The sequence below is a fragment of the Macadamia integrifolia genome, chromosome 8 (genome assembly GCF_013358625.1).
Source record: "Macadamia integrifolia cultivar HAES 741 chromosome 8, SCU_Mint_v3, whole genome shotgun sequence".
Classification (NCBI taxonomy): Eukaryota; Viridiplantae; Streptophyta; class Magnoliopsida; order Proteales; family Proteaceae; genus Macadamia; species Macadamia integrifolia.
Window position 1 is genome coordinate 32,743,168 of NC_056564.1, and position 25,750 is coordinate 32,768,917.

Genomic DNA, 25,750 nt, shown 5'->3' on the forward strand with positions numbered 1-25,750 from the left:
CTTGTATACAGTTCATTAGTTTATTTCTTCCGTTGATTTGAGGTCTGTCCCTGTTCTTCTTTTTAGGGTGAATATATATATATATATATATATATATTGGTCATCTCTAGAGCAAAGAAAGGCCTTTTGTTCCTTTCTCAGGTGATCCTCTTTCCATTTCATTGTTCCCCATCTTTTCACCTTTCACTATATATTGTCTATTTATTATAAATAAATAAATAAATAAATAATAACTTTTAAACTCACATGATAGCACCCCTTTTGCAATCGATCTTATACTTTGGCATAAGAAAACATCATCTAATGGGTATAGGCACTGTAGCAAAATTAAGAGTCAACTCATTGAGCCATGGAGGAGAGGTGATGAGGTGAAAAGAGGGGTAGTGGGGTAGCAAGGTCAATGAAATTTTGGGTTACCCACTTAAAGATAATCAAGACAAAAGGCACTCACACCTTCCTTTCCCTTGTTGAGTGCCACTTAATCACCAATTATATTGAAAAGCATCTAAGTTTCCACTATCTGTTGCTATTCTTATTTTTCTAAATATAAATTCTGAGTATGATCAACAATTTATGTTAATGTTTTTTTAATGGACAAAGTTTTCCTGAATCGTATGATGAATTTATGAAAAAAAATCATTTGCCGGAAAGATCTCGGGCGATGAGATGCAGTGAAACACCTCCTTGCGGCACTTGGATGCGTCCCTCAAACTTAGCCTTCTTAAAATGTCCCAACTTGCGAAGTCAGAAACTCAGTGGGATTGACCTCGACTTCAACAGACAAGGACCAGAATTTTACTTCCACATTTTGATCTCTCTCTCTATTTTATAACGTTCAAGTTCCACATTGTTTCAACCTTCAGGATTCCGTTTTGAAACCATGATTAGCTATTAGATGCTCATTGATCAAAAGCCCAACCATGACTATGTTCCACTGTTTCTGACGTGGCATGCCAGGCTGGTCTTAAGGAGTTAGCCCAAAGTGGGCAGTGACCAAAGATCCGTTCTAGCAGGCCCCACAAAAGCAAATTATCAGATACTCCTCCAATGACTCATGGGCTTTGAGGGGTCATGCATCATGGACCACTAGATATTTCAACTCTATATTCTATGGAGGGGGAGAGAGAGAGAAAGGGGGAGTTGGGCGAAAGGCACAAGATAAGCTCATCACCGGCCAGGCCGCCAGCAGTGGTGATGATGCACCGCCACCCACTCTCCACGCTTGTCTGTTTAAATAAGAGAACATTACATGGTCGTATGGCTCTTGCACCAGAATGGGGGTCAACGAGAAAGTGTACAGGGGCATCAAGGATGGATATTTTGGATTTCATAGGGATGGGATCATCATTTTCCCTCCCTTGTGTCTGGCATAGGGATATCTTTTTGAGATGCCACCACCAAATTTGCTTTAAAATACTCATATTCATGTCTTTAATGCATTCACTACCAAACCTTAATGCAGTTAATTCTTCTCTCCATGCTAGGCCCTAACCAAAGAAAGCTAGAAAATAAGGATCCTAGCTTGGAGATGACAGGGCTAGGGAGCTCGAATAGCCCAGACCATAAAATGTAGCCAACCTGCAGAACAAAGAGATAAGCTGACTTGCAAAGTAAAGAAACCTGGATTTCCACCCTTCAAGTCTTTTCCTTACAAAATCAAATAGAGGTGCATGATCAAAATCTCTTCCTTGAAATCAAGGGCACCCCTAAATACCTAATGGGAAGATTAGAATCAATGAAACCTATCACCTCCAAAAACTGAGACCTAACCAAATCACCATCCCCTATAAGGATGGCAAAGGATTTTGAGCGGTTCAAATATAGCACAAACATATAAGAGAAAGTAACCAAATTAGGTCGTTTGTAAAAAATAAATGAAATAGCAAGAGGGGTTTACATTTAGAAATGAGATAAACTTTAGGTACCATTTGATAACATTTCATTTTTTTCATTTTTGCGTTTTCTTGTTTTCAAAAACGGAGAAACAACCTAAAAAGCGTTTGATAAAGTTGTTCCGTTTCACCCGTTTCTAAAAACATAAATCAAAATTTATGCCTATTTACAATTCTAGAAACGACTTTGATGAAACAGGTGGGACTTGTTTCGTCGTTTCTAGAAACGAATTTGAGAGAAAAAAAAGCTATTATGCCTAATAAATCTCTCAACTATTTAAACCTAAAAAGAGGCAATCGAACCCTCTCTCCCTTTTGGGCATCCGATGATACTATTGAATTTTTTAGTGGCATTATGTCTGCAAAAAACATTTCGAAAAACAGGTTTATCAAATACCAAAAGATCTGTTTTTGTTTTCGAAAATGTGAAAAGCCGTTAGACAGCAAAAACGTTATCAAATGATGCCTTAGTTTCCACCACTAGTTGTTTCAACAACATAGAGAGACCCTTCATAGCTTGGATAAAGATATAGGGGACTCGAAGGAAAAAAACTACCACAATAAGATTTTGGCCAATGATAACACACGTACTCTTGTACAAGTGACCATTGAAACCATATGGGCATTGACCCTCCATACATAAGTTGCTTTTGCTTGTTATTCTGCTGCTGCTAATTGCTCATTCATTAAGGACTTAACCTTCCATAAATAATCAATTTTAATTGAACCCATTGCACTCCTCTACGTTGCTTGCTTAGAGAACCTTCTCCCTTTCTTGATATAGATAAGCTAATGGCAGATAGGCATGTTATTGATATTATCTAAAAAATTTCATGTTAGTGACCTTGCATCTTTAAGGTGAAATGATGTAATTAAAGTGACAAATTATGTGTTTTACTTTTAAGATGTTTTAGAATATCAATGTTAATAAAAATTACTTCGGCCAAAGGTTAGCACATTTGCCAAAAACTTACAGATTTAGAGAAAAAAATGATCGATTAAGATTAATTATTACTGAAATTATTTTTGAAAATGGAAATTAAGTGATTGATTGGAGGTTTAAGGAAAAAAAAACAGGAACGAAAATGAATGGGTACAGTTGCACTTGAAAAGAAGCACTTTAGTATGGCCAACTCACCCTGTCACAATTTTGAATCCCTTCTAATACAAGCTCATTTTTAAAGCAACTAGAAATATACATCATGAAACTAGCTGATTAGCACAGCACTTCTACTGTGTCTCATAAAAGATTAAAAACTAAAACAAAAGAACATTTCTACTGTGTAATAAAGGATCCAATTATTCAAGTGTTTAAAGTTAGATCAAAACTGGCAGGGCTAGGCTTTGACAAAATTCAACTTCAAAATCCTAAACAGACCTATCAGCTATATGCAAAGCTGTGGATCCTAAAAGTTAGGGAATGAAAGTTGTATGCTTCTGCTGAAGAATCTTTCCTGCTAGATGGTCTTGATGCTACTTCCAAATTTTGTTCAAATTTCTAAAATTTTTTAAGATCCTAAAGATTTTTACAGGGTTAAAAAAAAACCCGTCCAATTCAAGGGATTCACACCCCTCGAACTGGTCACTCCCAATACCAAGAATTCCAAAAACTTTCAATTGGTTTTCATTTCTAAATTTTGACAGATTTTTGAAAGCATTATGGAACTATGATATTCTAGTCAAGATTCAAGTCCAACTATTCTTGGAATGTGAAGAAAAAGAGAAATGTTTTAATTGTTTTTAACGAAGTAGCAAATGCTTGTCGCCTTTTTAAAAGCTACAATCCCAAAATATTAGGTCAATTTTCCTCTCTCTGATCTCCATGGTTATTCTTCTTACAAGATTATCCTCAAATGTTTGATACCTTTAGTTACTTTGAAGGGAGGACCTCTCTTTATTTATTTAAAAATAATTTTGCTTCCATCATGGTTACAAGAACTTTCTTATTATCTGTAGCCAAAGAAATGGAATAATTCTTTTTTCCTTTTAGATTTTTTTATTTTCCAAAATACTCTTCGGAAATTTTTACTTCCTTTTCTAATTTTTATTTCCTCATCCTCAAGAGAGAGAGAGAGAGAGAGGGCAAAACCGACACTTCATGGAATCCATTAGCCTTTATTTAACCTTCTCATCCTTTATATAAACCTCTCTAAACCCTCAGCTAGGAAACCAAAAAAAGAAGCTAGCTATCAAACATGGCAGCCTCTCAACAATCGCCTGAAAGCATATTTTGCTGCAGCACTTATCTTCAATCCCTCTCTCAAATACCACATAGACTCAGAAAAAGAATTTTAGCTACATGGACTCCAGACCAGGAGATCAACCATATAAGGTTAAGATCAGGTGCAGACATGAAAAGAAAACTGAAGTGGTATGACTTGATAGCTCTTGGTGTAGGAGGAATGCTTGGTGTTGGAGTTTTCGTGACAACCGGTATCGTAGCACGCAATATCTCTGGTCCTGCTGTTTTTGTTTCTTATATCATTGCTGGATTTTCAGCTCTCCTTTCTTCATTGTGTTACACCGAATTCTCCATCGAAATTCCTGTCGCCGGTGGCGCCTTTAGTTATCTTAGAGTAACTTTTGGTATGATTACAAATCCTATAGTAACCCTTTAATTTTTGCAGTTTTGATTCAATTCTTTATCTTCTTTGGTGTTCTTTTGAATTGATGTAGGAGAGTTTGTGGGCTACTTTGCTGGAGCTAACATATTAATGGAGTATGTACTGTCAAATGCGGCAGTGGCAAGAAGTTTCACAGAGTATCTTTCTAGCACCTTTGGAGCAATAGATAAGAATTCATGGCGAGTTGAAGTAGGAGGATTGGCAACAGGTTATAATAGATTGGATTTCACTGCTGTTGCTCTTGTTCTACTTCTCACCATCTGTCTATGTTACAGGTTTGATCCTTCGATAACTTTTGAGTTCTCTCTTTCCTTTCGTATTCTCTTTTGGTTTCCCTTAAAGCTGGATTCATCTGTAGGGATAGGCTGTTGTTTTGTTGTGGAGTTTTCTCCATCTATCTCTTTTTGAGATATGGGAGATGGGCATTTTTTTTTCTTTCCTCCATTGTTGGGGGGAAAGAATTTCTGAGCTTTGTTGAATATATGAATATATATATATATATATATACACTCTTATAATTAGACTAAAAGTTGATTGGTGATTGTGGAGTGATGGGTACACTTTTTTTTTTTCTCTTTTCTTGGGTTGCAGTACCAAGGGGAGCTCTAACCTAAACCTTGTCATGACAATCTTTCATGTGGTCTTCTTTGGGCTTATTATAATTTCTGGGTTCTGTAATGGGAGTGGTGAGAACTTAATACATCCAAGAGGATTAGCTCCTTTTGGTGTAAGAGGTGTTTTTGATGGAGCAGCAATGGTTTACTTCAGTTATATTGGTTATGATTCTGTGTCAACCATGGCAGAAGAGATCAAGAACCCTTCAAGGGCACTTCCAGTAGGCATTTTGGGATCTGTTCTCATTGTTTCTGTGCTTTATTGCTTGATGGCCTTGTCTCTGTGCTTCATAGTCCCTTTCAATGAGGTAAGAGAATCAAAATTCATTAATTTAAGATTAAGGCTAATGATTGTTGTATTGGATCCCCTGAGAACTAGGCAGTTACTGCTTGATCAAACTAAGATGGGTAATCCCAGGGAAGTACTTCTAGTGCATCATTATTATTCTAAGTAATTAAACCCTATCATTTACCATGATTCCTAGATATCTGATGCTGCCTTCACTTCGGCTTTCCAAAAGATGTCTGGCTGGAAATGGATGAGCATTGTGGTTGGGGTTGGTGCAAGCTTGGGAATTGTGGCTTCTCTTCTTGTTGCCATGCTGGGTCAAGCCAGGTACCTTTGTGTTATTGGAAGGGCTCGGCTCGTCCCGGTCTGGTTGGCCAAGGTCCATCCTTCTACAGGCACCCCTTTGAATGCCACCCTCTTCTTGGGTAAGGATTATTTGTTATTAACAACTTGACTTAATGAAGGATAGGGAACACCAGCAAAAAAGAGAAGCCCTTACATTTTCTCAACTTTTATTCTTTGAAATTAAACCTTTTCGCTATAGTTTTACCTAAAAGCTCAAACTGTTAAGGAAAAGTAACGTTTATGTATAGATTAAAAACTTTTCACCAAACTTTCTCTCCCCCGTGGTGCAGGTATATGCACTGCTTTGATTGCACTTTTCACTGAGCTTGAGATAGTACTAGAGATGATCTCCATTGGCACACTCTTGGTGTTCTACCTCGTGGCGAATGCCCTAATCTTTCGGCGCTACGTTGTAGATGATGGAACCAATGGGAACAATCACCAGCTTCCCACACTCCTCTTCTTATTGCTCCTCTCATCAACCTCAGTTGGCTTCTCTCTATCATGGAAGTTCAAGGTACAATGGTGGGGGCTATCCATACTAGGTGGGCTTATTATCATCATCACTGCCTTCTTCCGCTACAAGGTCCCTTGCGGTCGCCGGTCCACCCAGTGGTCGGTGCCATTTATGCCATGGCCAGCTGCAGTCTCAATCTTCCTTAATGTCTTCCTCATGACCACATTAAACAAGATACCTTTCATAAGGTTTGGAATATGGGCTTGTTTGGTGACATTATTCTATGTGTTATATGGTGTTCACTCAACATACCGTGCAGAGGAATTGTTGACTGGGGATGTTGAGACAAACCAGATTTCATCCACCTAGAAGTGCCGATTCATCCGGTCCGGCCCATTGGGTCAACATTGTAGGTAACCAAACCACTGGATGATCAACCCAGGCCAGCCCAAATCCAAAACAGGAAAACCAGGAGGGTTGACTGGATTCGGCCGGCTTGGGTCACATTAAATGCCAAATTCAAACAAACCCAGATTGAAAATCATGTTGTGGAATAACTGACCCATAACCTGGTGAGAGAGAGAAATGGAGAGGGGCCCGGGAGGTTGACTATTCACGTAAGTTGACAAACTAAGATGAAAAGCTAGCTATCAGCTTTAATCAGAAGAGAGGCTATTTATTTAAAAGGTTGGTTCTTTTTTCCCTTTCTTCTCCTTTTCATTTTCTAGATTTGTAACTCAAAAATCTGAGCCTCAAATGAATTCCACCCAAGCAAAAAAAAGGAATCATGGGGAGGGAACCTTGATAAAAGACATGGAAAGGAAAAGAAGACCCTACACTAAAAATTAAAACAAAGAGAAAAAGAAGAATCTGATTGCCTTTTGTCCTTCATTTTGTTTTTTGTTTTGCAAGAACAGTTTGTCCCCCCCCCCCTCTTTTTTCTTGATGTATTTTCTGTCATAATCATATAAAGCTCCTTATTGCAACACTAAGAATAGAGGCTTGTGGAAGATGATTGAGGTGTGCTTAGCCCATTATAACCAATGATGGAATTGCAATAATAAGACTTTAGTATTGGGGAAGATGATTGAGGAGTGTCTAGCCCATTATAACCAATGATGGTTGATATGATAGCAAGCTTCATATAATTGCAATAATAAGAGTGAGGATTGGGGAAGATGATTGAGGTGTTTTTGGCCCATTAGTTAAATGATAGAAAACAAATATACGGCTGAAAGTGGAAGCAGCTTTGCCAACAATGCAAGTTTGGCTCTCAAACCTGATAAGTGATTATCTCATAGTAAATTGCGATAGTAGGCACTGCCTCACAGTATTAGTATCAAGGTTCATTTTGAGACAATCGATATGCACTTGACTTGAGCATGTGTCAACGTGTGAAATAATTTTTGATAAAATAAATTGAGCATTTAAGAATTGAGTTATAATTTATATTCATAAGCTATGAGAAAATACTAAAGTGTGAGCGACCATCGATTTAGTTTCATTCATTTGCATTCAACGGATTTTTTTATTTGCAAATTAAATTTACATCATTATTGCCTAATAGAATCACATTGGAGTACTAGCTCTTCCTATGATTTTTTTTGTTATCTAAGCAATATTGTTTGACTGACAACCAAAATGGTATGATTTCAATCACATCTAATGTGATCTCATTAGAGGTCTTTGAAAAAACAAGGAGAGTTTGTATGAGACACAAATTCTCTCTCTCTCTCTCTCCATGTGTGTGTATGTGGGTGTACTAAGTTATCTCCTTTAATGAATTTACCTTTTTCATTAGAAAAAAAAAAAAAAAAAAAAAAAAAGAAGATCTTGTCATGAGGATGGTTGTAATATTCCAAGAGCACTTGATGTGTATCTATGACATTGGAGAGGAATTTTGAAATGTAAGAGGAAATGACATTCACCACTATTGATTAAGGGTGGCAATCGGGACCAGGTATTCAATGTCGTTTTGATTTCGGTTCCAAGGAGTGTTATTGTGATCCAGAACTGGTCTAGGTCACGTCATGGTTCTAAAAATCGGTACTCGAACCAAACTGTCCAGTTCTGGTATGGTTTCGGTTCCAATTCGGGTTTTTTATTCGATTCTTATTTGGTTCCAGTATCCAAGTTTAAATTCGGTTTTGCTATGCAGAATACAAAATACAAATGCTCATTCACTAGGTTGTTGGTCTTCCCCAACAAAAGAAGATTTTATTGGGGTGTCAACTAGTCGGGCTTAATCGGGCTTGACCACTTGGAAGCCTTGCACCGTGAATTCCCATTTAAGTAAACAGGCCTAGTTTTGTGGGGCATGGTATGGTTTATAATAGGGTAGGTCGGTGTCGAGCTTTAATCGAGCTTCCTTAAGCGGGTCTTAACGGGGCTACGGGCCTATTTAAGTCTAAATAGGCTTTAAACGAGCCTACCCTAAAATTCTTTTCTTTAGTTGGTTGAATGCCTAGAAATATGTGAGGCAAATCTTTAATAAAAAGGAAAAATGATATAAGATTATGGTTGTTCTTACAAAGAAAAAGAAGAGATTGTGACATTTACAACTTACAAAATAAGGCGTAATTAAATCAAATCCTACTTAATTTGTTTCTCACTAATAGTGGCAAAATAAAAATTTTGTATAGTATTAAGGGGGGTCGGGCTACAACGAATCGATTCAAACTGGACATATAAGGGTGTCAATTCGATCAGGCCTATCGATGTGGGCTCAAAATTGACACCCCTAGGGTTTTAAACGTAGAAAACTCTATAAGACAATTTAAGTGATTAATTAAGTCATGTTTTTATTTAAGTTACATGAAGTGTTTAATTTTTAAAAAGAGGAAAAAGTTCCATCAAGTTATTCGATTCAATTTCTGTCAGAACCGCCAATTCTTGAAATAGATCCAAGTCCGGACCAAACCGAATTATAAACACTCATTTTAAATCCAAGATGTAACCATATTATAATCAATTTGAGTCAATTCAGGATATTCGTTCTGAAACTAGATTCGATTTTTGGTTTCAGTTCCAATTTGACACCCTTACTATTTTTTTTTTTAATGGAAATAAAAATAACATTAGCTGAAAATATTAGATACATCCGTCCCAATGATTTATATACATCATTTCCTTCATATGCATCGAATAGTGGGAATCTATCTAACAAAAGAACCACATCCTGAGATGGTTTAAAACATAAATCTAAATGCTGCCATTGTTTATATACAGCCCTTACCATTGATATCAGCCTCTTCTTGACTAGGATCCCCCTACACCTCAGTAGGTTATAAAGGACCACGTCCATCTTAATCACCAAGTGTGGAACCTTTCCCTTGAATGGTTTATTTTAGGTCAAGTTGGCCATCAAGCTAAGTGGTGCTTCTCCGGAACATCCCAGGAATCATCCAAAGTGCTGGAAGCTCTGAGATGGATGTGGTCCACAGATTTGTGCCCCTACAATATTCAGGTCGTCTTGTCGTAGACTGGAAACCCTCAACACCCCCCCAACCCCAGTAAGGATCTCTTGATTCTTAGAAGAACGTCTATGGTCCCTCTCTCTTCTGGGCATGTGGCAATGAAACTGAAGCAATTGACAGTATTTTTTTTCCTTCGTTTGCCCCATATTTCAACCGTCTTTGACATTGGAATTCAACAAACCCAGCAAAAGTAGACAATACAATGGTAGCCTCTGCAGAAAATCAAACAACTCCCCGGTTGTCAATCTTCTTCATATTCAGCTATACAATCTAACTGATTTGTGGGGTGGTGGGTGGATGTCCTATAGACTAGATGAGGTTTAGAGAACTCCTGGAGGCTAGGGCCGCTAGGCTGATGCACTAGCCTTAAGCCAGCTGAGGTAGCAGCTGTCCTCAACATCAACAACTCAGCCTTATACCAGCTAATAGCAGCTGTCCTCAACACCCTCTAACGGAGGTCCAAAATTCTAGCAAAATAGGAACCCTTCTAACCACCACCCAGCCCCCCACACCCCCCCACCCCCCCAAAAAAAAAAAAAAAAAAACAAATGTTTTATCTATCCAGATAAACCCTAGTATCAAAACTTGTGGATGAATGACACCAAGCTCAACATTGCGTGCAGACTTAAACTAGGATGGCTACCTTCCCTTTCTTTTCCCTCATCCCACTTCCAATGAGCACCCCCCCCCCCCCAAAAAAAAAAACACCCAAAAGGAGAGAGAGAGAGAAGCAGACCAGCAATTTTCACATTGTTGGCCTCACACAGTGCCTTTCCGACCATGGGCACACCAGCTCCTTGGCTTGATGTGCTGAAACTGCTACTTGTAAAAATACATCTCCTCAAGACTGCCTTCCAACCCGAACATAGTTCATTGCATAGACTATAGCAATATGTACAAGACAAGTATATATATATATAGAGCACAAGTAACATAAATTACATGGTCAAGAAAGTAAGGAAGTCCACCAGGTCAGGGTATTCAATGGAATTACTACATTCATAGATTATCGCAATCAATCTACAATTCTATTTACATCAAAGAGTTTAGACCTTCAGAGTAGAGTACATAATGGTAAGAAACTAATGAGCTGCATCCCCAGTCTTCCAGCACCAAAATTTTGATTCTTGCTCATTCAATGCAGAGAGAAGTAGGAATTCATAAATTTTAAGGGAAAAGAACGCTATCCGGTCGTATGGCCCCTACACCAATGCGGGGCCAATGAGGAGGCACACATGGGCATCAAAGGTGGGTGGGTTTTTTTGGGTTCCACAGGGTTGGGGTCGCATGACCAAGGAGCGTTCATTTCCCCATATTTTAATTCCCTTTTTTTCTCCTGGATTATTAACTTCTCATTTGTGTTTAGGACATAATTCTCATTTCCTGTGAGACATATGAACATAAAGAAGAATACCATAGGAGTTCTAACCAAACTATTGACTCTACTAATCCAAAATCCCATAAAAAACTGACATCCCATAGGTATTTTGGGTGTAAGACTCCAAATCCAGTGGCTATTGGGCAGCCAAACAGAATTCAACAAAATGTGACCACCAGAAGAAAAGGAGGGGGGAAAAAGTGAACTAGATATGTAACATCATAAATCTACGAGATGGGAATAGTTTTCTGGGTTGTTGACATGGCTAAATCTTCCTGATCCCTATGACTAAAAACACATATTACACACTAAAATGTGATCCTGAGTAATCACCCGGGAAAAAAAGAAGTGTCATCCATCTAGAATTTAGTAGCAAGCAACCAGAGCAACATGAACAACCAGAAGAAAATCCTGGAAGGAATTTAATTCACTTTGAAGCAACATAATCCAACTAAGATAAAAAAATTACTTAGTCACTGTAACACTCTTGGGTTTTTATAAGAACTACTGGCATACTTGGCCTGTTCCTTGCTTTGAACAAGCATCTGTCACAAAAGAATACTTATTAAAAGTTAAAAGCTGTTACAAAGCCAGATATAAGATGTGCACTACCAAGACCACCAGAAGGGCTTCTCATGCTGTCAATGATGTATCCACACAGACAATCAAGTAAAACACCAGACACTTATAAGCAAGCAAAACCTAATAAGTGGTAGCAAATGATTTACAAACAAGGGCAGAAAATAAACTATTGCTTACTGTTTATACACTAATAAAACCCAAATTACAAAATTGCAGTATAGAGTAAGGTTTGAACAATCAACATCACTAGTCCAACGTTAACCCAAAAAAGAAAAATCAGTAGTCCAAGAAAAAATGAAATATTTTTATCACCTTTTTCTGCAGATCGCTGCCTATATTCCTGGGCTGACAGCCTTATGGTGTGGGACTGGATCATAATTTCTATGCATCACATGCTTCACTTTTAGTCTTTGATACCAGACAGGGACCATCAATCCACAATTAAGAACAGATACGCGATTCTTGACCTTAAATGGACGCTGAGTCCTGACCTTCCTGATTCCAACTGCTTATGCATGATGGATCCTGGCAGTCTGTTCTTAGATGTTGAAACACTCACTATGCTGACCACAATGTCTTGGCAAATACACACCATATATTCACCTATTATCCTCTAACCATACAGGGTATTCATTCATGGTCATACTTTTGGACAAATATGAATTTGTTCTAGATCTGATAAAGGGAAAAGGGAAAAGACCCAAAAACAGAAAACAGAGAAAACCAAGTGGATCTAACTACCATTCCCAATAATTTATACAGATTGGCAACACCACCTTGCAAGATCCTTGAGCTGCCCAAAGGCGATCCACTTATCTGGATCAGTCTAAGAGGTTCATAAATATGTAAAATGCATGTTAGCCTCCTCCATAATTAGAACCATCATGTCCTAGGCCTCTTAAGGACTCTTAACTTCTTTTTCCGCTGGTGTTTAGATTTGCAGGATCAATTTACTTGACCAGCTAACTTCCAACAAATATGGCTGCATTCCGAATTTCCAAATATGCCAACATGCATGATAGGCATTGAGTATCTTCACTTACTAAACAAAATTTGGTAACTTCATCAAACCAGCCTTCAAACTGATTCCAGTTGTAAGCTCAATCACTCAGCCAATTTAAATAAACCACGTAATACAAGAATTTTGGCATTTAAATAAGTTGTCCTTATTGCTTAGAGCATTTATTTCACGGAGTAGGAGCTCATATTATGACTTCCCAAATACGCACACTTAGTTTTTGAGGTAAATTCAATGGCCATACTGTTTTCATTCTATAATTGACACTAGCTGGATAACAACCAATGTTGACTATCATTGATTTGTCTAAGCTGATTGTACAGCTAAAGATTGCTGATTTGCAAGCCACATATCAACCGTCTTCAACTTTCCGGAAGCCCAAATTGTTCAACAACTCATTTTAATGTCCAACAATGACAAAGTTGACAAAGTCTAGCCTGCATGGACATACAAGTGCCCTTAAAATGCAACACAAAAATATTTTCAAGCAATCAATAAGAGACTTGAGTACCGGCAAGAAGGAAGCTCTCGTTATAGTTCGGTCTATGGTAATAGAAGTCAATGTGACCAGAGAAAAACTCTGGTACTAGTAGATGACCTAGCAAGTGAGCATGGTTAATTCCCAATGTTTAGTTCAAAAACTATACTGCAACAAACGAGCAAAGAAATATAAAGAAGTCCAATCTGCCCAAATTGGCTCCAAAATTAGGCATCAAACAGTTCCAAGACCATGGGCTTGAGCTTCTGAAGGAACTAGAACCCAAGATCCGTTAAAGGTTTCAAAAGCGACCCCAAATCTAATAGAGTAAGACGAACTTTACTGGCTCAACAAGCAAACTTCCTAATAAACAGTAATTCTTTTTCTTCTCTGAAATAAAAAATTACAAAACTAAGCAAGTTCTGAGCTTTTGATCAGTCAGTTATTTGAACAGAAAAAAATGTAAAAACAAAAAGAGGAGTTTCGTAAGATCTTTAAATCTTCAACTCACCAATTCCATATATCGAAAATATGACCAAATTGGACTGTTGGGTACGACCACAAGTAAGCAGTAGAATCGACATTTCTCATCTTGACCCAAATCAAAGCTTCTCAAGATCTGTTCTTTCAAATCCTGGGCAGATCCATTAAAATGTGGAAGAGTAGTAAACAAAAGACATTTTTTATGCTTCCCTGCCTATGAATCAGGCGACTGTAACCTCTTGATCTTCTTCTTCCCAGAAAACCCTTTAGCAAAGGCTTCCACGATTCGATGCTGGGACTCGAGAATCATCTCGGTCCGCTTCATCTCCATCTCCATCCGCATTCTCTCAATCTCTCTGGCCACCTCAATCTTCATCTGTTCCATCTTCACAAACCCTTCTCCCAACAGCTTAATCGAAGTAACCATCTCTGAAACCGGATCAAAATCTCTCTTAACCCCTCCTCCTCCCACACCCCCACCACCACCACCATCGGTCCTCCGCCCAAAGCTGGACCTCGAGGAGGAACAACCATTCAAGTACCTTGGGTTATGGTTAGAGTTCGCATTAGGGCTTCCATCGACGACCCTATCGAAGCCCTTGGACCGGAACCCCGTAACGGGTGGCAGAGCACTAATGGGCCGACTAGGAATTCGAAGACGAAACCCTCCAACACCTCCTCCGCTGCCACCACTGGTACTAACCCCATTGTTAAGAAGGCGATGGAGACTGCGTGTATTGGTGGGAGGCATTGGATCTTCATCATCATCTTCGACTTCGTTCTCGTTCTCATCATCTTCCTCATTGCCATCTTCGTCGTCTTCGTCAGTACCATTAGAATGGGCTGTTGCAGAAGAAGGGCCTTTCTCCATGGCATCCATCTTGCGAAAGTAGACCCAAGAGGAAGAGAAGCGGCCAGGGTTGGATAGGGCTTTCTGCTTCTCTGTACGGTAACGCTTACGGAGCTTTTCGACCTTGTGGCGGCACTGGACAGATGTCTTAGAAGGGGTAGCGAAGCGGCAGCGTCGACCGACGGCGTCGGCGACTTCTTGCCAGTGGGAGGCCTTGAGGTTTCCGCGGCGGAGGGTGTACCATTTCTCACGGTAAGAATCGATGAGCGCAACAGTTTCTTCATGAGACCAACAAGGGGGAGGGAGGCGTCTGGAGGAAGGATTAGGGGTTGGACGGGCGGCGACGGGGGTCGCAGTGGTGATGTTGGTGGTAGTAACGGCGGTGGTTGTGGTTGGAGTTGGGGTTGGGTGTTGGGGAGAGGAGGAGGAAGCAGCCATGGGTGGTGGGGGTGGTGGTAGGGGTGGAGGGGATGATGGTGGTGGTAGGGGTGGAGGGGATGGTGGTGGTGGGGGACATAACGTAAGATGGTGGTGGTGTTATTAGGAGAGGGATGTGCGGCTGATTTCAAGATCTAAGATCCGCCACCGCTTAGGGGACGGGGAGGGGGGGCCGTATCACGCGAGGGTACGCGGTTAAGCTGCGCACCCCAAACCTCTCTTTCTCTCTCTAAGATGGTCAGCGCTTCCCAGGTTTCTGCCCACCCCACCACCCTTCCCAGTTGGTTGCCACCACAACTTGGACCTTACCAAATCCACCAAACGAACCCCACCTCTTACCTCCTTGAGGCCTAAACCCACCGCCCCGGCTATCCATCTCTCCCTTTTTGACTTTTTCTTTAATTTTTTTGCCTTAGCTTTGGTGGTTGGTCAGTGGTGGCGTGTGTTTTACTGCAGTTTGCTTCTTGTTTGTTTGTGATGCGGTAGGGGAGTAGGGGTTGGGTTTTCTGGTTACATTACAAGGTTCTCTCTCTCTCTCTCTCTCTCTCTCTCTCTCTCCCTTAAATTTTACTTTTATTTAATCATCCAAATGAGAAAATTTAGTATAGAAACATAAGGGTGCAGGGATTTGAGTTAATAAATGTAGTGACACATGGACTCAAATATGAGAATTTTTAATTTAATATGATTCTAAAAATTGAGTCATGATAAATTCAAACCACTTTCTCAATATCCATTAACCAATGATTAAAAAATGAGAGGTTGCCAAAAATCAGTGGTCCACTTAGAAAACCTCACTTTTGCCCCCTTTATATTTTTGTTTGGAGAAGAAGTATTTCAGGGAATGGAATTGGGGATTGAGTTTTAATGAGTATTTCCTTTGGGGAATGGAGTTGGGGCATGAGAGTTAATGAGAATTTATAAAGAAGAAGCATTAATTGACACATTATTTTTCATTTCAGAGGAATGGGCTGATCACTTTGACCCCATATATCTCTAGGTGCAGGGGTCACACTCTACTTCCCAATAGAAACCATTTTTCCTTTTGTTTTGCATTAAAAGCAATTCTTGATTTGGTTGTGAGCCTGATATTATGGATGGGAGAAGATGTGCAAAATATTGCATCGGTGTCTCTATTTTGACAAAATTTTCTCACTCCTCTATGCTTGTCATTTGTTGATTCAAGCGCTTTTATGCTTGTCCTATATTTATTCGAACTCTTTCATCTCAAACTTTCTCGAACCTTTTTTTCTATTCTCCCACACTAAACTTTCACTTACTCTCTCTGTTAATTTAAAATTCTTAAAAGTATCCCAATCTCCTCCCCTCTTTCCTGTCCTCTTTTCTTCTCTCTATGGATGATTGCATCCCACCTATCCCACCGGTTTGGATCAGCTCCCTCTGGGGATGTCTACTCGGCTGTCTGATCCAGCATAAGGAGGGTCTAACACCTTTGACTCATGGTCAGGCCCCTATGGATGGCTGGGATCCCCCCACCCCTCCCCAGCCCAGCCCAGCCCAGCCCAGCCCAGCCCAGCTGATCCAAGCTCCTATCTCCCCTCTCTTCCCAACCCCTCCCCTCAGGTTAGTATATTTCTTAATAGACAAGGCATTGTGGTTAACGGAGGATTGAAAGCCAAAAGATATGTAATGGCTTTGTTGTGGTCTAGGTCGAGGCCTCCAGGGGAAGGCATTAATGTTCGCTATTGCATGTCACAGTTTGAATAGTTTGGGAGCTAGAGCTTTGGACATGGGAGATGATGGGCAAAAGCTCATTTTAGTGTTCCCATAAGTTATTTAGATTAATGGGTCCTCCAATCAAGTCCAGACTAGAAATCAGCAACTCCTAGTCGCCAACCCCACCCAAAATTAGAAAGGGAAAACAAAAAAAGCAACTGGCTTAAAGATTTTTGCTTTATAGATAAATACAATTCAAAACCATATGATCCTCAAGGATTAGTTTAAACTTCAACATATTGGGGAACAATTTTTTCTCTTTTTCCTTCAACAAAAGGGAAAAAGAAGATTTGAATCTGATTACAATAATTTACAGGGAGTATAATTTATAATTTGAGATGTGTGGTGTGTATCGATGAGAGATAGAAGGAGAGATATTACACTTGTTGGGGATGAATGCACAACCACGAGGAAGAATCTAGTAAACAATTGCATCTAACAAGAGGAATTTACGTGGTTTAGTACTTTATAATGTGATCTCTCTTGCTTGTATGTATGATTTTCCTCACATAGACAATATATAGAAAACACTAAAAACTCTAATCCTTATGATAACAATTTATCCATGTATATGCAATGGACCTAAAACCTAATCTAAACATATAAAAGCGCAATAATAATTATACATACTGATGCGGAAAAAATTGATCGGACGATCTTCCCTGCGATTCCTGGTGCTTTGGCCGACCTGCACAGAAGAGATGACAAGGGAGAGCCGGGCTGACCCGATGGGGGACTCTCCGATGCCTAAGTCAGATCTTTCCACAACAGATGTTCGGAAAGGCCAACCTTGTGACGTCTATGATGACGTGTAGTGGATAGAGCCCTGTCCTTCGGAAAAGGGATTACGTTCCTTGAATGTAGGGGTGGACGAAAACACGTTTCTGGAAACCTTGTTGTTGACGTCAGGCCGAGGTGGCAGCACGGCATGCTGGAGGCCGAGGTGGCAGGACGGTCTGATGGAGGGCTGCGGTGGCTGCAAGGCCTGATGGAGGGCTGCGGTGGCGGCAAGGCCTGATGGAGGCCAAGGTAGCAGCATGGCCTGATGGAGGCCGAGGAGGCAGCACGGCATGCTAGAGGCCGAGGAGGCAGCGCGACATGGTGGAGGCCGAGGAGGTAGCACGGCATGCTGGAGGCCGAGGTGGCAGCACGGCATGCTGGAGGCCGAGGTAGCACGTCCTGATGGAGGCCGAGGTGGAAGCACGTCCTAATGGAGGCCAAGGTGGCAGCACGGCATGCTAGAGGCTGAGGTGGTAGCACGTCCTGATGGAGGCCGAGGTGGCAGTACGTTCTGATGGAGGCCAAGGTGGCAGCACGGCCTGCTGGAGGCCGAGGTGGAAGCACAACCTGATGGAGGCCGAGGTGGCAGCATGGCCTGATGGAGGCCGAGGTGACAGCACGGCCTGTTGGAGGCCAAGGTGGCAGTACGGCCTGATAGAGGCCGAGGTGGAAGCACGTCCTGATGGAGGGCCGAGTTGGTAGGTCAGTCCTGTTCAGGTTTGCATACACACTTCAGCAGTGCTGAGGAAGGGGACATATTTTGCCTCATCACCAGCCCCCCGTTCTAACAGTTTGAATCGATCTGCTAGAGCATTTAATTCGATGTGAAATGCATTGCTTCACTTTCTCAGTCGAGGCTGCTCAACGGTTCGAGGACGTGGCTGTCGCTTGCTCGAAAGCAAAGAGGCAAAGCGCCTTCATGGGGAGCTGCACAAGATCACAGGCCAACTGGAGGTTGAGAAGAAAATGGCTCGATCTGAGGAGGCCCGTGTCAGTGATGTCAGGTTGATAACTGGAGAGCTGGAACAGGAGGTTGCTAAGTAGCTCAATGCCAACAACAACTTAAAGGAGAATGATGCTCTCTAGGATGAGTTGTCCGAGACTCAGGGCGCTCGCAAGGAGGAGGAGCTCGCGGCTAGGGTTTTCGAATTGGAAAGGCAACATTGGGCTGAGCTGGAGGCCAACGAGGTGGCTGAACCCTTAGGCCTATCAAAAGTGGTTGAATGACATTAACATGGTTCGTTTCAGGTCGGCTCGGATGATGCCTTCTGGTTCATCCTGAGTAAGATGTCAGACTACAATCTACGGACTATGAGTAACGTGTTCCCGTCCCTGCTACTTTGGTGCAGCTCTGAGGCTCGATCGATGTTGGTGAAGAGGTGATCCGACTCGAAGGATAGCCAAATGAAGAGCTAGGCCCGTGGATCAACCCCCTGAGATTAGCCTTATATATATAGATTTATATTTATGTAGATGTCTCCTTCGGTAGTGATGTACTTTGACGGTTTTTTCCCCATTTTTGGTGAATAAAAAATTTATTTTGATGTCTTCATCTCTCAGTATTCCTGTGCTTCTTTCTTTATTTTCTTGTACTTCGGGCGCGGCTCGAAATGAGTAACTTGTTGGAAGAATAAGGACAAGTACAGCTGTCTGAGTGTGGCCCGGTTCCCTAACCGAGCTCAAATTTGATCTTCCATGTCTAGCTTATGAACACTTGAGGCGCTAAGCCTTGGACTAGCCATAGGGGTGCCGATCTGGGCTCAATCTTTTGATATGCCTTGCGTTAAGGTCTTTTGCGGTGCTGAGTCGGGGCTGGGGCTTGCATGCTTTATTACGTAAGGACTTGAGGTGCCGAGCCGTGCTAGGGCTTGAATGCCTTAGTGCGTAAGGGCTTGATGTGCCGAGCCGGGGCTTGGGCATGCATGCCTTAGTTTGTAAGGGCTTTGAGTTGCCGAGATGTGCTCGGGCTTGAATGCCTTAGTGTGTAAGGGCTTGAGGTGCCGAGCCAGGGCTCGAGCATGTATGCCTTAATGCGTAAGGGATTGATGTGCCGAGCCGGGGCTCGATCTTGCATGCCTTTGTTCGTAAGGGTTTTGAGTTGTCGAGATGTGCTAGGGCTTGAATGCCTTAATGCGTAAGGGCTTGATGTGCCGAGCCGGGGCTCGAGCTTATATGCCTTAATGCATAGGGGCTTGATCTGCCGAGCCGGGGCTCGGGCTTGCATGCCTTAGTTCGTAAGGGCTTTGAGTTGCCAAACTAGGGTCTGGTCTTGTGGTGCCGAGCTTGAGCTCGTTCTTAGTTGCTGTCGAGCTGGGGTCTGATTTTTGTGCCTTACTGGTTAAGGTCTTTGAGTCTCCAAACTAGGGTCTGGTCTTGTGGTGCCGAGCTAGAGCTCGATCTTAGATGCTGCCGAGCTGGGGCCCGATTTTTTACCTTACTGGTTAAGGTCTTTGATGCCGACGAGCTGTATTCAGTCTTAGAAGAGTCAGATATTTAAGCGAAGCTTCATAGTATATTGATGTGTGGTATGCACTTGGGACAAATACATTGCTTCGAAATAGAATCTAATCCGCTCTGTGATAAAAATTGAATAACTGAGATATGGAAGCTAAGGTGTTGATAATATAAAATATATAAGACAAACACCCAATCGATGGGATTTCAATGTGATCTGCTGATAAAACTATCTACTGATAAAAGTTTCTACTGGCCTCAGTGATTGGGATAGTAAGCAGCTGTTCATCTGGCTCGGCTCGGGTAAGGAGGCTTTCATCTCGGCAATCAACAATTTCTACTGTATATGCTAGGCCCGAGCATGGTTTCTTGACAGATTTTATGAAGTTTGCATAGCATTCCCGGGATTCCTTCTGGCTGGACTTGCATTCTCCAACTCCATTGTTGGTGGGGAATTTGACTTTTATGTGCTTAGTGGACACAATCGCCCCAAGGCCATTGAGATTGGGTCGGCCAAGGATTACGTTGTAGGGTGAGGCGATCTTGGCAACCATAAAAGAAACCATGGTAGTGGCTGTCTGAGCTCCCTGTACGATGGTTACGGGTAAGTCTACAACTCCTTCTAGCTCTGCTAGTGTGCTTGAAAATCCGTACAAGGGTCCTGGAGCTAGCTTTAGGGTCCCCATGCCAAGCCCTAGTTTTGTGAAGTCTTCGTAGGACATGAGGTCAACGGAGGCTCCTATGTCCACTAGGACCTTGTGGAAGGGGTGGTTTGCCATCACTAATTGAACTACGACAACATCGTTGTGAGGCCAGTTCAACTCTTTCAGATCTCGATCAGAGAACGTAATGAGTGTATCCATTCTGAGGGCTTTGACAAGCTGTTTCGTGAGGCATACAAACCGCGCGTTTGCTTTGGCTTTTCTAACTGATTCCACCGTGGGTCCATCCATGATTGTTAGAATGGCTGGACCCACTGGCTAGTTATCATACGCGTCAGCTCGGTCAGTGGCTGGGTCCTTGGACGGCTCGGCCCTATCTCGGCTCAGCTCGGCATCATCTCTCCTCGGCTCAGGCCGATTCCCACCATATTTTTGTTTCAAATACTGGTTGAGGTATCCAGCCTTGATGAGCTCATCAATTTCCCTTTTCAAAGTCTTGTAGTCTTCAGTGTCATGTCTATGGTCTCGGTGATATCGGCAATATCGGTTGGGATTCCTCTCCTCTGGTTTAGCATTCATTGGCCTGGGCCAGCAAAAGTACTTCTGATTTTGGATCTATAAGAGTAGGTTTGTTCAGGAAAGATCAAGTTTGTATCGCTCAGGTTCAGCTGTGTCAAGTGGCAGATCTGTTATGTTCTCTTTGGCTCTCGAGAATCATCCCTAGGTCTTAGAGTCCTTTTCTTCTCCTTCTCCGACTGATCACCTATCCCTCTGGCGGCCAGGATTTCCCCCATGTTGGCGTATTGATTGCATCGTCTTAACAGCTCGGGCATCGTTTCTAATAAGTCGAGGGCCAGAGACTGGACCAGATCAGGGTGTATTACCCCATTGCACAACGTGCTATACGCCACTCCTTCCGGTAGGTTTTTTACCTCCAGTGTCGCCTTGGTGAATCGGGCAAGGAACTCCCTTATAGTTTCCCTCGCTCCCTGCCTCATGTTCATCATGTTTTGCGTAGTTTACTTCTGCTTCATACTTACTTGAAAACGTGTGAGGAATGCTCTTGTCAGCTCTTCATAACTGCGGATGGACCATGGCCGTAAGTTCGACATCCACACCAGCGTAGCTCCTTTTAATGAGGCTACGAAAGCTCGATAGAGAACGACGTCTGACCTACCCTCAATGGCCATGGCCGAGCTGTAGTACAACAAATGATCATAGGGATCTGTGGTGTCGTCATATCCATTGAAGACAAGTTTCACGAAATTTATGGGTAGCTCGGCGTCTATCAGTTCGTCAGATAGTGCATTATGGGCCAGAGTTACAGTTATGTCGGCCGGGTGCCCCTGCCTCTGCATTCCCTCTATTCGCTTAGTGAGTCACTGGATGCGGCTCTCCAGGTAGTCTCTTCTCTCCTCGGCTTGACGATCTGGGGATCGACGTGCCCCTTCGCTTCTTCTGGGGCTTCTTCCTTGGCCTTGGTGATCACCAGGCCGATCCTGACCTTACCGTGGTGCGCCCCTGGTTGGCCTGATGGGCGAGCCCAGACCCATGTTGGGTCGATCTTGCAGAGTTGGCCTCTGGTAGTTTTCGTGTTCTTCTCTGTACGGACGTGCACCTCTATTGAGTCTTTGAGGAGAAAGTTGGCATCTTCCTACCCAGGGTGAGGATCTATGAGCATCATGTGTCTCTGGGCTCCGGTGATGTGGGGAACGACGGGCTCTCCCGTTCTGGGCAGGGAAGGGACCTTGCCAGCGCCCCTTAGTAAGAGAGCTAGGGTGGTACCGAATGAGCAGTGCGTGAAGTTCTTTCCAACCCCCTTCTTGCTGTTGATTGAGGGGTGACACTATTGTCAGGGGATTCGTCGTTGAGGTGTCTGCTCGGAACAGGCCTAGATGGCTGAGCTGAACTAGTGCGTGGCATTGGAAGTGCTGAGCCGAACTGACGTATGAAATCCCACAACAGTACGTTTGTAGCTAATACCGGCAACTACAAGCTCTGCATTTGCTCTTCCATGTTCGGGTGAGTTACCCGGGATTATAGGACATGGCGAGATAGCTGAGGATTTTGCTCGCGCTGATCCCCCTCTCCTTGGGCAACTTGCACATCAGGCCTGGTTTGTTGGGGTCTTTGTGAAGGGGTCTCTATTGGGACGTTTTTCTGCTCTGCCATTGGTGGTGAATGGGACGTCCAAGTGGTACTTCGCGAGTGGATCTTGCTCGCGTTGTCGTTGAAGAAATGACATTCTCATTCCTTAATTGCATTGGTCCAAGGTGACTTTTTGTAACAATTCCCACAGACGGCGCCAATCTGATGCGAAAAAAATTGACTGGACGATCTTCCCTACAGTTCCTGGTACTTTGGTCGACCTGCACAGAAGAGATGACAGGGGAGAGCCGGCCTGACTCGACGGGGGACTCTTCGATGCCTAAGTCAGATCTTTCCACAACAGATGCTCAAGAGAGCTTTTCCAGTAAGAGAAGTAAGTGATTGATCCCTATGATGGAAGCTTACCTTGGTCTTTATAGGCTACTGATAGAGGGAGAGAGGGAGACGATTGTGAAGAGTCATGTTTATGCGTGGAGTCCTCAAGGGGAGTGGCTCTGTGATTCTGAGAATATTTCAGGCCTGTTATCTCGGAAGAGCTAACCGTGTGACGTCTATGATGACGTGTAGTGGATAGAGTCCTGTCCTTCAGAAAAATGATTACGTTCTTTGAATGTAGGGGTGGACGAAAACACTTTTCTGAAAACCTTGTTGTTGACGTCGGGCCAAGGTGGCAGCACGGCCTGATAGAGGCCGAGGTGGCAGCACGACATGCTGGAGGCCGAAGAGGTAGCACGGCCTGATGGAGGCCGAGTTGGAAGCACGGCCTGATGGAGGCCGAGGTGGCAACACGGCATGTTGAAGGTCGAGGTGGCAGCACGTCCTGATGGAGGCCGAGGTGGCAGTACGGCCTGTTGGAGGCCGAGGTGGAAGCACGGCCTGATGGACGCCGATGTGGCAGCATGGCCTAATGGAGGCCGAGGTAGCAGCATAGCCTGATGGAGGCCGAGGTGGCAGCATAGCCTGTTGGAGGCCGAGGTGGCAGCACGGCCTGTTGGAGGCCGAGGTGGAAGCACGGCCTGATGGAGGGCCGAGGTGGTAGGTCAGTCCTGTTCAGGTATGCATACACGCTTCAGCCGTGCTGAGGAAGGGGACATATTTTGCCTCATCATATACCATTACAAAATATTAAGCATGAAACCTAACAATCTCCACCTTGGCTTGGATCTTACAAACCACCCTGAAGAAAACTGGTAATGATGTTGACTCTACAACTCCGTCGTTGTCTCTACCTATTCGTTGTATCAATTGACATGGTCACACCCCCGCCTGAGTGCCCCGCAAAATTTGCTACCACACAATTTCTACCTCTTCTATTGTTGCAATTTTTTTAGTGATATCATTGTTTCTCCTAAGATTGAAAGCAAAAGAAATCGTTTCTTCCAAACATGCATGTGTTCACGACTAGAACCGTCTACAACCTTCTTCTTCCACTTGTATCTTGTGCCCGAGTATACCAACAGTAGTTTCATCTGCTTTAACACTCTTTACAAGTCAATACAAATTCTCAATCATTTGTCCTTGTATAACAACCACAGTCCCTCTAGAGACCTTGAAAACCCAACCTTCATATGAACATCTGAAACCTCTTGGATCTAGTCTTTATAGTGAAATCAGATTTTTTTTTTTTTTCCCTATAGATTTGGCACATGTCTAACCCCAATCAAAGTTCGTGTAGTTCCATCAAATATGGACTTGTTATCATCTGGCTTCCAAGAATATTGCTTTCAGCGTTGTTTGTCTTTTTTACCATACCATCACATGTATGATATATAGCAAATTGTTCTCTGACTGAAGATATATGAAAAATAAGCAATCAAAATCTAAAATCCAATGTAAAGTTAATGATTTACTTAAAAAAAAAAAATGTAAAGTTAATGAGAAAGATTTCTCCATCACTCAAGCACTCTTCCACACCAGCAACATTGAATGATTTATCTCTATTCTCCTTCTTGTCATCCTCTTTTTTATCATCCTTATGTTTTGGATAATTTTTCTTTAAATGACATTTTTCATCGCAATAACAAGAAGTTATTTTACGATCTTTCAATTTGAAGTGACCCTTATATTGTTTTTCCTCATGTTTATCATTTAATATACCTCTACCCTATCCGCACCTATAACCAAAGCACTACCCCTTGGATTTTAGATTTTGGTTGCTCATTTTTCTGATGTCTCAACAATTCTATTTTTTCGCGGTGTCTCATTCTTTAGGAAAGCAACAATAAATTTGTCAAGTTTGAGAATATTTTTATCGTAGATTAGTGTAGTCATAATATGATCAAATGAATGAAGTAGTGAAGGCAACATAAGAAGTTTATTATCTTCATCTTCAATCTTCACATGTAAACCAAACAATTCTATTTGTATCATCTTGAACTCATCCAAGTGCACCTCAAATTATACTCTTTCCGACAATAGAAGGTCAAATAATTGTTTTCTTAAAAAACAGTGATCTATGGATAACCTGGACTTGTACTTGCTCTCCATCTTTGCCCAGACTTCCTTCAAACCTTCCAACCCAATGACCTCAGGAAAAGCGTTATTCCCAAGATATGACTAAATTATGATATTTGTTGGATCTCTCAACTTTAACCACTTATGTTCTATCTTCTAGTCCAACTTTTCTGATTTTCTCTTAAGAGCCTTAACTCCCCCTCACATAAGTATCCTTCAACCAGCGTTGCCACAGTGCAAAATTATTATGGCCATTGAAGGATTCCATGGAAAGGTTGAATCCTTTACCATCATCCTATTGATCCAATCTTTACCCTCTATTTACCCACCATCAACCTCGATGAATATGATTATTTTTTTATCTTTGTATGACATGTATAATTTGCACCAATAAAGGAGAACATGCCTGATTCACACTACCTACTAGGTTATGAGTGTTAGAAAACCTTGAAATGCCAATACGTAACTTTATTGTGTACAAGTTCTCCATGCCTCAAATTCTACGTAACTCTTCATTCTTTCTTTCTTTCTTTCTTTCTTCTTCTTCTTCTTCTTCTTCTTCTTCTTCTCTCNCCCCTCAGGTTAGTATATTTCTTAATAGACAAGGCATTGTGGTTAACGGAGGATTGA

General features: G+C 42.1%; 2 protein-coding genes across 2 annotated transcripts; one reads left to right on the forward strand and one right to left on the reverse strand.

Annotated features, from left to right (window-relative positions):
- The first annotated feature begins 4,078 nt into the window (after positions 1–4,078).
- On the forward strand, positions 4,079–6,753 carry LOC122087732 (cationic amino acid transporter 6, chloroplastic-like). The gene is made up of 5 exons (XM_042656957.1): positions 4,079–4,478; positions 4,569–4,791; positions 5,108–5,438; positions 5,616–5,844; positions 6,055–6,753. The coding sequence occupies exons 1-5, from the start codon at positions 4,088–4,090 to the stop codon at positions 6,588–6,590; spliced, it is 1,710 nt and encodes a 569-aa protein (XP_042512891.1). The 5' UTR covers positions 4,079–4,087; the 3' UTR covers positions 6,591–6,753.
- A 6,760-nt stretch (positions 6,754–13,513) lies between these two features.
- On the reverse strand, positions 13,514–15,309 carry LOC122085804 (trihelix transcription factor ASIL2-like). The gene has a single exon (XM_042654389.1). The coding sequence runs from the start codon at positions 14,922–14,924 to the stop codon at positions 13,851–13,853; it is 1,074 nt and encodes a 357-aa protein (XP_042510323.1). The 5' UTR covers positions 14,925–15,309; the 3' UTR covers positions 13,514–13,850.
- Positions 15,310–25,750: the final 10,441 nt, after the last annotated feature.

Bases quoted from the DNA above. Each gene is read 5' to 3' on its own strand.
- LOC122087732 (XM_042656957.1), top strand. From the start codon at position 4,088: ATGGCAGCCTCTCAACAATCGCCTGAAAGCATATTTTGCTGCAGCACT. The intron at 4,479-4,568 runs GTATGATTACAA...GAATTGATGTAG, and splicing joins TTATCTTAGAGTAACTTTTG to GAGAGTTTGTGGGCTACTTT. The intron at 5,845-6,054 runs GTAAGGATTATT...CCCGTGGTGCAG, and splicing joins GAATGCCACCCTCTTCTTGG to GTATATGCACTGCTTTGATT.
- LOC122085804 (XM_042654389.1), bottom strand. From the start codon at position 14,924: ATGGCTGCTTCCTCCTCCTCTCCCCAACACCCAACCCCAACTCCAACC.